Source organism: Myxine glutinosa, chromosome 5 (assembly GCF_964187855.1).
Source record: "Myxine glutinosa chromosome 5, kmMyxGlut1.1, whole genome shotgun sequence".
In the NCBI taxonomy this organism is placed as follows: Eukaryota; Metazoa; Chordata; class Myxini; order Myxiniformes; family Myxinidae; genus Myxine; species Myxine glutinosa.
In genome coordinates, this window is record NC_136265.1 from 179888558 (window position 1) to 179901056 (window position 12499).

General features: G+C 45.1%; 1 protein-coding gene across 4 annotated transcripts in view; it reads right to left on the reverse strand.

Annotated features, from left to right (window-relative positions):
• LOC137413356 (sodium-dependent dopamine transporter) overlaps positions 1-6516 on the reverse strand; it is a 148687-nt gene extending 142171 nt beyond the window's left edge. For 2 of the 4 annotated variants that reach the window (XM_078779178.1, XM_078779177.1), the window contains exon 1: positions 5826-6516. In XM_078779178.1, coding sequence (XP_078635304.1) covers positions 5826-6147 — 322 coding nt within the window. In that variant the 5' untranslated portion in view covers positions 6148-6516. Of the gene's footprint in view, positions 1-5622; positions 5677-5825 lie in introns of those variants that run through there. The other 2 variants (XM_078779176.1, XM_078779179.1) reach the window with 2 other exon arrangements.
• Between the last annotated feature and the right edge of the window lie 5983 nt (positions 6517-12499).

The following is a 12499-nucleotide window of genomic DNA, read 5'->3' on the forward strand; positions in this document are numbered from 1 at the left end:
AGCAGGGGAGCCTGATCATTTGACTGACGGTCCCAGGAGTGATTCATGATCAGCAGGGGAGCCCGATCATTTGACTGACGGTCACAGGAGTGTTTCATCATCAGCAGGGGAGCCTGATCATGTGTGTTCTGATGCCTGACAACCAGTGCTGATGCGTATAGCGATTATGTGCTTAATGTGTCTTCTAATTCTGAGGATAATCCATTGCAAACTGCTGATGTGAATTCAGGAGTCGTTGGAAGTGACTCTATGTTGGATCAATGACATAAGGACAATAGTGAAACTACCTCGAATATCGACAGCACTTCACTACGACGAACCTCTCGAGTGAATGCAGGGCAGCATAGCAACCCGTTTAACCTGCCGAGATCAGTCCGACATGAGGAAAGCAAATTACACATCAATCCAGATGTGTTGGCAGACAGCAAAACTCAGTTGCTGCTTGTGCAACTTTTAGTGGAAGCATTTGGCAGATAAGAGTCGGTGAAATGACTGTTAGCTTGAACAGATTGATTAATCTTTCGACGTAACACTTATAGTTGTCAGGGGTCAACTATGGAGCAGGGGAGTGTAAAGTAGATGTCGATGTAACCAGACCTCAGCCATTCATTATGATTCTTCTGTGAATTCTCGATGATTCTCAGTTATTGTACCGGTCGACTACTTCCGTGAATTAATTATTATTGGTGCACAGAGTTGATCGGTTGAACAAATGTTTCCGGTTTTTAAAAAGTTGTTTTTGAGAATATTCGGATGATCCTTTTGAGATGACCGTGATAAGTAAAATACTTATAATGCATTTACAACAAAAACTGTTATAAACTCCCATGATCCTCGTCGTCACGGGTTCCGCCATCTTGATGCGAGCCATGCGGTCGATGGCCGACGAGTCGTGGACTTCGGGACTAGTCCGTTATCTCTACCACGTCCGTGTGGCTGTGACCGGGGGTGAGTGTTGCATTGATCACGCTACGGCGTAATGTATTGTTATGAATATGGGTAGTGATATGTAGAGCAGAGTAGAACTGAGTAGGTAACATGCTTCGTGTGTCGCGGTAAGGAACACTTCCTGTAATAAGTCATGTGTAGGCGTTTTGTCGGCTAAGATGTATGATTGTGAATCTACCAGGAGATTCGTGTGTTAAGTAGTGTAGGGATTAATGAGTAGAGCCCTTGTATGTCTCACCTGGTTAGCCAAACCTTTGTCCCTTTTGGCACTGCAGACCACATAGACACTTGGTTAGGATTCCTTTAGTACAACACTAAATGACACCCTTCCCCCCCAACATGACTGAGGAAGAAATCGGGCCAGGACACCGCCGATAATGGCCGCCACCATTTACACCTCCGAGAGGCCTATCCACCTCGCATAGCACGTGCCATAACCCAAGGAACAGAGGACGAGAGTGGGAGTGGCGCAGGGGGCATGCCCCTGGGTAAGCCGGCGAGTCGGTGGAGGCTCTGATTGGTTGGGAGTGCGCCAATGCTGATGTCACGGGCCGGGAATATGACCGAGAGCCGAACGCCATTGCGCAGTTGAGACTAGTTACCTTCCTGGAGGAGTCGAGTCGAGAAGAGACCAGTTACAGTCCTGGTGCGAGTGAGTTGAGACTCGGCGTGTGGAGTTGTGCAGTGACATTCCTGGCGCAGAGTTGGTGTTGAGTTGAGAGCCAGTCGAGTCCAGAGCAGTTGGATTCGTAGTTGTGAGTTGGATCCTGAGTTCAGGCAGTTCAGATCGGAGATCCTGAGACGAGGTGCGCACAAGTTCGAGTTCGGAACGGGCGAGTTGAGAGTTCGTGTGCACGAGTGGGCAGTGCGGAGTTCGAGTTCAAGTTCAGAACGAGAGAGTTTGTTTGAGGTGCGCACGAGGAGAGTTGGCAGATCCCGAGTGCAGAGAGAGAGCCCGAGTTGCGTTGGCAGTTCGCAGTGCACAGTTCGCAGAGTTGGCAGTTGAGCCATAGGGAGTTGCTGAACGCCAGTTGCCGAACGCCATTGGGCAGTCGAGTCGATACGAGGAGTTGTCTTCAGCAGCCCGGTCGAGTCGTTCAGAGATCCCGACCCGAGTTGGGCTGAGGTGTTGCCCGAGTGGAGCCCGCTGTCCTGCTGTGGGACCTCGTGGTGCTCTGGAGCTTGGTGCATGGACCTCGTGGGCAGAGGCGCGGGCGAGGGCGTTGGCTCGGGCCTAGCGGGGCGTGCGAGGTGGACGGAGGATTCCTCCATGCCGGAGTTTGGAGCCGCGTTGGACGGACAAGACGACGAGACAGATAAGCCCGAGCTCCGCGTACATTTCACGATTCAACATAACGTGTTCTTTTTATTAATTCATATCCCCTCGTCTTGTCTCTGATATCTGTGTGTGTGTGGGATCCCAAATTAGGCATTAGATTTATCGGCGCGTGCTTTTCCTGTCCCCTGCCTGTTATTCAATAAACCCTTGTATTATTTTGCATCCTCATTCAAACCTGTGCCCGCTTGAGTTAATTTCCTCTCACAGGACCGGAGCCACGCCGGCGTGCTGCAATTAAGTGCTTTCGCCGCAGCCTCCATTTTCCTTCTTCCTCCCGTGCGGCCATAGCCGAATCTGTGTTTGGGTAGTTGCCTCTGAATAAGACCGTTTAGGCCATCCGCAACTCTGGTGTTAATCGGAGTTGCGCGACAGTATGTTTGTTTGTTTGTTTTAATTCACTGTCTCCTTTGTTATGGCTGTAATGTTTGCTTGCTATGGAAATACGAATGTTCAGGGTATTGTATCCATCTTGTTCTGGGTCTTGTTATATTAACTGATACATTCGGTTGTATATTCATTAATAACAAGAAGTACTTACTACATGTATTATACATTTATTGGAGAACAATCCTACTATTGGCTACCGGTTGATTTATGGTAATATTATTACTGGTCAACTGCAGAATAATTGTAGTCATTAGTGAAATTGGAATGTTGAATTGTTATTAACTGTAATGTCTTTAATGGTTAACGATAATACATTTTTATTAGTTAACACCTGAACTAATGACACAAGATAGTTGATCGAAATTGTTCAATTGCTCGTAGATTGTATTGGTAAAACTAGGGCATGCCCGTACTATATATATATATCTAAAATTATATCCCCCCCCCTCTATTTACATGAAATGGTTTGGTCCATGAAATGTTTTGGTCCATTCGCAACGCCAAAGCGAACGGCGAACGGCTTGCGAGTACAGTGACAATCCCCCCCCCCCCCCCTCTATTTACATGAAATGGTTTTAATTAGTTTTAAAACATAGTTTAACGCCAACATAGTGGCAACATAGTTTGCCAACGTGAAATAAATGAATACGCTCTCAAATGTGCCGTCCGAGGCAGAGTGTCTTCGCCACGTTCGGCACACGCGATAGCTCGCTGCTCTCTGATTGGTTGAATCGTTTTTTGGACATAGCTCGGTAAGTAATTGTCCGATTAATATGAAACCTTGAAAAGGCACATCCTCGGGTCCCCAGCAATATACCTGGCAAGTTTCAAGTATATCGGACCGGTAGTTGTCGAGAAACAGCGGTCGCATACACACACACAGAGATTAGTGGAATTATAGATAGATATTTACTCTTCAACTGTAGTAAATTGTAACGACTGCATCCTGACAGAGTTTTCATTGTATCTTTAAGGTTTTTCATCCATCTCCACCTGCAATGCTCAATAAACTGTTGAAGCAACATCAGTTGTTCTCATCTCGCCTTCCACACACACACAGAAAGACAGACAGGCGAGTGTGATGTCATGCTAGATGTCACACGCAACCGGATTCCGCTAGATGTCACACTCAACCGGATTCCGCTAGATGTCACACTCAACCGGATTCCGCTAGATGTCACACTCAACCGGATTCCGCTAGATGTCACACTCAACCGGATTCCGCTACATGTCACACTCAACCGGATTCCGCTACATGTCACACTCAACCGGATTCCGCTACATGTCACACTCGACTGGATTCCGCTACATGTCACACTCAACCGGATTCCGCTAAATGTCACACTCTACCGGATTCCGCTAAATGTCACACTCGACCGGATTCGGCTACATGTCACACTCAACCGGATTCCGCTACATGTCACACTCAACCGGATTCCGCTACATGTCACACTCAACCGGATTCCGCTACATGTCACACTCAACCGGATTCCGCTACATGTCACACTCAACCGGATTCCGCTACATGTCACACTCAACCGGATTCCGCTACATGTCACACTCAACCGGATTCCGCTACATGTCACACTCAACCGGATTCCGCTACATGACACACTCAACCGGATTCCGCTACATTTCACATTCACTCATTTCACTGTGAAATTCTTCACATTCACTCAATTCACTCATTTCACATTCATTCACTCAACATGCTTCCCCTTCTCTCCCCATCTTGTTTTCCGCTCCCTCTTTTTATATATTTTGTTTGTCTGGTTGATTTGTTTGTGAAGTAAATGTTAGCTCTTTCACGAGCCTCGATTCAGTATACAGAAAAAAAAAACCAAGAAAAAAAAAAACGGATTCCGCTACATGTCACACTCAACCGGATTCCGCTAAATGTCACACTCAACCGGATTCGGCTACATGTCACACTCAACCAGATTCCGCTACATGTCACACTCAACCGGATTCCGCTACATGTCACACTCAACCGGATTCCGCTACATGTCACACTCAACCGGATTCCGCTACATGACACACTCAACCGGATTCCGCTACATGTCACACTCAACCGGATTCCGCTACATGTCACACTCAACCGGATTCCGCTACATGTCACACTCAACCGGATTCCGCTACATGTCACATTCAACCAGATTCCGCTAGATGTCGCACTCAACCGGATTCCGCTAGATGTCGCACTCAACTGGATGCCGCTACATGTCACACTCAACCGGATTCTGCTGGATGTCACACTCAACTGGATGCCGCTGTATGTCACAATCGAGTATTTGAAACAAAAAACACAAACACAAGCACGAACATCGGGTGACCAGACATAAAACTCGTGTCTCAGGTTTGAGGGTTCCGTTGACTCATCTACGACCATTGCCAGGATGTCCGAATTGTTAACCTGCAGGATGTCTGAATTGTTAACCTGCTGGATGTCCGAATTGTTAACCTGCTGGATGTCCGAATTGTTAACCTGCAGGATGTCCGAATTGTTAACATGCAAGATGTCCGAATTGTTAACCTGCAGGATGTCCGAATTGTTAACCTGCTGGATGTCTGAATTGTTAACCTGCAGGATGTCCGAATTGTTAACCTGCTGGATGTCCGAATTGTTAACCTGTTGGATGTCCGAATTGTTAACTTGCTGGATGTCCGAATTGTTAACCTGCTGGATGTCCGAATTGTTAACCTTTTGGATGTCCGAATTGTTAACCTGCTGGATGTCCGAATTGTTAACCTGCAGGATGTCCGAATTGTTAGCCTGCAGGATGTCCGAATTGTTAACCTGCAGAATGTCCGAATTGTTAACCTGCTAAAGGACAATTTGATTATTTCATTGGTTAACCTGAAAACCTCCACCTGGAACCGAAATGGTGAGAGTTCACTCAACGAACATAATTTTCCTCCAGGTATTAAACCCTCAAAGGTTTGCTTACCTCGGTGAGCTAAAGAACCGCTGCTGGAACCTTGTGATCGACAAACACGAGGGGACATCATGCAGGAGTCACGTGATGATCAGGTACACGTACAGACGACTCACAGACAGACACGTGTGTTCACAAACGAGCGAATCAAAGGTAATCCACGAGCCGGAGCCACCTTTCACCCCGAGCGGGTGCCGTCCCTCCCAGGTGCTTACCACCACCGTTTTTGTAGCACAGGTAAGGGAAGCGCCACACGTTCGCCAGGTCCACCGAGAAGCCGATGACCGACAAGAGGAAGTCCACCTTGCGGCCCCAGGTCTCTCGCTGCGGCTCGGAGGGCGAAGGTCCGCTGTGCTGCTCCGCATCCCCCGAATCGAGCGACTCAGGTAAAGGTAACGGGTCCATCTCCATCAGAGGGTCGCTCATGGATCCTCGCCCTGGTAACCTCTCGCTCACCTTGGCTCGGCCTCCGGACGTTTGGAGAGACGCTCGATCCTCCTCTCGACGGTCACATGGACGTCGGAGTTCCAGCGTCATTTGTTGTGGAAAAGGAAGATTATGAAACTGGAAAAATTCACAACGAGAGACGGACAGAGACAATGAGACAAGTGAACGACACCACGCGGACAGAAAGAGTTTCTTGTGAGGAACAGATGCTTCGGGTTATTCGTCCGACTGCCACACCCCCCCCCTCCCGCTCCCCCTTTCCGCCCCCCCCCCCCCCTTTCCCAACCTCTTCTCGGACAGTTTTGAATTTTTTGCTTTGAACGAGATGCTTGAACTCGCCTGTGCACCCGGATCAGACAACCTGTACATCTATACACCTCCACCTGAGCACTTTATCATGAACCGCCCTTCATCAGCGGAGTGGGGGAGCATGGTCGAGAGTTCTGAGCAACGTAAGGTGGCCGAGGGGGAGTGGGGGGTTCATGTAAGCAGGTGATGTTCGGGGGGGGGGGGGCGGGGTTGCTAAATGAAATAGGTGAGGATGTCAAAAGATGTATTGTTGTTGTTGTTGTTGTGTAAAGTGGATTCTGAAATTACAATTAACTTCAGGACAAGACAAACAAACTTCAAATTCAGGACAAAGAAGGTGAAAGGAAACAATATTTACATCACATTTGAAAACATACAAGAGCACTCGGTAGAGCGCACACCTCCACCAGGTGAACAGTTTACGGTTTGTATCCCACTGATGGGCCGGATCTGGATTCGAACCTGAACCAAAATCGAATCGGCTTGTTCAACTAACCAACTCGTCCACCCAGTTTAGTCATAAGCCGCCATTAACATTTTGACGTGTCGTGCTGTATAACGGTTTTAGGCCTTTCACTCAATGATGAAGAATCATGAAAAAAATCCGGATCAGGATTTAAATTTCATCACCAAAATGTAATCAGTTCTTTCTTGTCAGACACCCAACCTGCCCAGGTTTCGCCCGCATCCTTTAAAAAATAACTTTTTAAGATATCCTGTTCACAGACACAGACAGAGGGGTGAAAACACAACCTCCATCCACCTACGGCAGCGGAGGTAACAAAAAGAAACCACAGGTCACTCAAAATGATTTGTGGACCCAACATGCACCACTCTCGTACAATCGATCCCACCCGTGCTCACTCATTACATTTTTGTGTTTTGGATCTGAAGCATTCAAATCAAATATTAACTTCCTGGGAATTGAGAAACAGGGCGATCAGGCATAAGGTCAAAACATGTATACAAACAGGCAGACAGACACATACACAGGCGCACGTGCACACAGACATAGACACACATACTGACTAACACACACACACACACACACACACACACACACACACACAGACACACACACACACACATACACATACACACATACACTCACTAACACACATACACTCACTAACACACACACACACACAGACACACACACACAGAGAGACACACACACACAGAGAGACACACACACAGAGAGAGACACACACACAGAGAGAGAGACACACACACAGAGACACACACACACACACACACACACACACACACACACACACAGAGACACACACACACAGAGACACACACACACAGAGACACACACACACAGACACACACACAGAGACACACACACAGACACACACACACACAGACACACACACACATACACTGACTAACACACACACATACACTGACTAACACACACACATACACTGACTAACACACACACACACAGACACACACATAGACACACACACACACAGACACACACACATACACTGACAAACACACACACACACACACACACACACACACACACACACACAGAGACACACACACAGAGACACACACACACACACACACAGAGACACACACACACAGAGATACACACACACACACACACACACACACAGAGACACACAGAGATACACACACACACAGAGAGACACACACACACAGAGAGACACACACACACAGAGACACACACACACATAGACACACACACACACAGACACACACACACACACACAGACAGACACAGCCACCACCACACACACACAGACACCGAGACACACACACACACCCACACATAGTCACTGACACACACACACACACACATACCTACCTACACACACACAGACACACACACACACACACACACACAGTCACTGACACACACACTGGGGTGGTCCAAAAATTAGAAGATTGGATTTTCATTTCTCCACAAGCCTGCCCCTATTCCTATTGAAGAAAGTCGCTTGTGGTGAAAATTTGAGCTTGATTGGACAATATTTAGAGGTTGCTCAAAATGTTGACAAATTTTAATGAATAATAAGATACAGAATTTTTAGCATCATACATCAATCAATTCATATAATAGATAATTATCTATTTTCAATTACTCAAATTATTTATTATTGTTATTTGTTTGTAAACTAATAAATAATTATGTACAATGTACCATTGCACAATGTACATGTATGTTCAATTGTTCATTGTTCAATGTTCATTCATGTAGTCAAATTAAGATTAAAAACAAAACAGTAGATTAAACATTCATGTATTAATTTGACAATAAATCATTTATCGGAAAAAATTAATCATCCATCAGAAAATATAAAATATCTATCAGAGACGATAAAACAAATCTATCAGAACAATTAAAACAAAGTAAACATCAGAATACACATAATTTGAATGATTTTACGTAACATTGTTTTCAGAAACTTGTGTTTCGAAACATTGCCTACTTCTTTGACAAGATGGCTTTGGTTGACACTGGAAAGTTTTCACGATGAAGTTTCACAACTCTCAACACAAATTGCTTCTGCTCTTCATTCTTGGTCAGAGTGTCATGGAAAGTTTGGATGAGAGCAACACCTCGCTCAGCACAGTCATTGATAACCTTCATGCTGCGTATCTTCTTCTCAAGCTCTTGGTATGAGTTGTCTGTGTTCCAGAGGTGTGGCTCCTTTTCCAGAAAACTCAGTGATACTTCTTTGTCAGACTCTGAGATGACAACACCAAATAATTCAAGAGATCGACTTGTGATGTAGGTGTCCACTGAGTCAGAAAGCCTGAAGGCTTTAGCATCTATCCTATGAAGATTGTTTGGCTTTGGAGCCCGCTTGAAGTTCTTCACCATCTTTGCCTTTGTCTCATCATCCACCCGGCTATCAAAAAGAGCTAATGCAGCAAGGTGTTCTGACAAATACCAGAGGTGTCTAGTGAATGCTTTGACAGCAGTTTCATGTACAACCATATCTGGGTAAGAATCAAGGGTTGAAAGAAGAAGCAAATCATTGAGAGGTGCCTTTGTGGGTAGCGGCGCCTCATGCCAGAATCTCGCATACGCACGTGCAACAAAAAGAGCAATCTGTGTGATTCCCTTCAATTCACGTGATGTTAGCTTTATTTGGTCTTTGAAGAGAACCATCTTGAGAGCAAATATGGCTTTCATCATCCAGTGGGCATTGTGCATAGCTCCTGGGGCATGGAATTTCACCTCTCTGACCTCACATCCACCCAGAAATGTATGGCATAGTCTCAGAAGTTCTTCATAGTCATCACGTGGGTGTTGTTCTTTGAGTGCAGTTGCATAAAAATGTATCATATTCTGACGTTCAACAAGGTTATCGGAAAATATTTTATCTTCTCCTACTTGGAACCTCTTCTTGTCAATTAGAGGCCACTGTTTCTGAAACCTCTTGAACAGTCTGATCTCAGGTCCGCTAGTGGGTCCTATGACTTTAGTTGTAACATCAGAGAGCATTACTTCAAACACATGATGACGACATGCAATCCAGACAAGCTTAGCACCCAAAGCTGCTTCAATGAGGGTACATGTTCCGCTTCTCAGCCCTGTGTTGGATGCAGTGGTGTCAAACACTATGCCTTTCACCAACTGTTCGACATTCCACTCCTCAAGAAGTTGTATGCATGCATTTGCTTGTGCTACACAAGTGCCTTGGGGAATATTTGGGACTCCAAGCAACTTCTCGGTATTCATACCAGTTACAAGTATCGCTACCCGAACAGATTCTTTGTGATTGCCAGTATAATCATGGAGCAGTTTCCCATCCCAGGGAAGTCGGAGTGGGCTATTACATGAGAAATTTGCCTGTTCTTCAGTGGCCATTATTCCCTTCCACGAATTCGAGCACGACGAATTCCACTGTGTGACAGAGAAATGTCTTCAATGGTATGACCAAGAGATTGTGCAAAAGCACTGGCCACAAACATAGCACGCCGATCTCAGAGATTTACTCTGTCCAGAGTTGCCACTATTGCTGGAGTGATCACCTTGATGGGAGACTTTTTCGCCTGTTTGGCAGAAGATGGACTTTGGAGTTTGAATTCATTGTCCCCTGAATCGGAGCTTTCAATCTCAGACTCATCAATCATCATCATCATCAACCACAGCCGATGTCAATGGAACAGATTGCATTGCTGTTAGAGTCTCAGCAGCATGTTTCTTCTTTCTTTTATCTTCATTCTCAAGCCTGATACGCTTCCTGTTCTCCTTCACTGCCAGAGTGTTGTCCACAGATCCCATACGTGAACTTGAGGGATCCTCACGCTGCATGACAAGGAATGCTTTGTCTTCTTCATTCGTCATTTTCTCAAGCGTATCATTTGGTGAGATATCGAAGAGGGATTGAAGATCATCTTTGAACATCTGCTCCTTCACTCTATAGTTTTCGAATGTCTTGGTTCTATTTTTCTTTACCAGTTTGTAGGCATAATACAACTTCAAAAGTTGGCGCTCACAGGAATCTACTCTCTGCACTGGAATTCGTGCTTGCTCCCAGTATGCACACACAGCTTGTACACTAAGTTTGGCACTTTCACGAACTGTATGGTGTTCTTGTATGTGATGGTACACCATTTTCTGCAATGTGTGTCCTTTGGTTGGTAGTCCCCCACATATTATTTCCTTTTCAGACTTGCCCAGCAACCAAACTGTGGAAGAGCTCCGAGTTTCTGCCATTTGAAAAAAACAGGATAAATTAAAAATGTTATTTTTTGAGCAGCCTCTAAATAAGTTCCAATTGACCTCATATTTGGTTCATATGATATTTACACATACACACATACCGTATACACACACACACGATTCCAAAATTCTGGTTTGAGCAATTTGATGCTCTACACATTCACTACGCTCGAGTATTCAATGAACTCATCCAAGGGGATCAGAAAATGGATGAATGCCTCACAGAAGGTAACACCTTCCTCATCCCCAAATCAGAGGAAACCCAACTTCTCCACAAATACCGGCCGATAACATGTCGACCAATCACATACAAAATGCTGACAAGAATCATCACGTAAATGATGTACCAACATCTAACACAGCAAGGAGGGTTAGAGGGGGAACAAAATGGATATAAGAGAGGGTGTTATTGAACAATTGACCTCCTACTACTGAACAAGGCCAAACTTGAACATTTCAAAATGTGAAGAACTAAATTATCCACCACCTGGATCGACGATAAGAAAGCTTTTGTCAGTGTCCCACATTCGTGGATGATAAAATGCAGGTAAATATACAAAATCAATCCCCAAATAATCAAACTGATTGAGAAAGCCATGGAGCTCTGGAATACCACATTGATATTACAGCACTCAGAAGGGAATATCGAAATACCACATGTGAAGATACTGCATGGAATCTTCCAGGGAGGCAGGCTATCCCCTCTTCATTTTGTCTGGCTCTAAGTAACTAAGTAACCTCATCAATGACCAAGGACACGGATACACCTGAACAACCAATAGATGAACATCCAAAGAAATAGAAAAGGTGACACATCTACTATACATGGATGATTTAACACTAGAACCCCCGGAGCGGTCAATTTGACCACAAGCACATGTTTGGTAGCTGACTATGAGTGTAATTTTTTTGTTCACAGTTTTGATTTTCCTTGACTTTTCTTGATTCTCGGTGTTGAATATTCATACAAAATATTGACCTCCTGACCTCAACCACATTTGAGTTACAGGCTAATATACCTGAAACCGCCACTGCGGTCAATTTGACCGCTAAGGAAATGTATTGCATAAAACACATGGGTTCAGAATTGATGAATTGTACTTTGAGATAAGTTATTATCAATACATGTTTCGATGAGATTTCATCTCTGTGTGCCGAATCTGCTAAGCAGGAAGTGCATGTAAAATTTCCAAAATGTTCATTCGTTCGTTCATTCATTCGATTTCAGACAGAGTACTGTATTCACGCTGTACAGTAAACATGTCACGGCGGCCAGGGCTCATGGACAAAGAGATTTTTGAGCTATTGCAGCAGCTTTCTGACAATGAGTCAGAGGGAGATGATGTCTAAAGTGACAAGATGGAGATTATTACATCCCTGAGCAGGAGCATTCGAGTGAAAGTGACTCGGCTGAAGAAA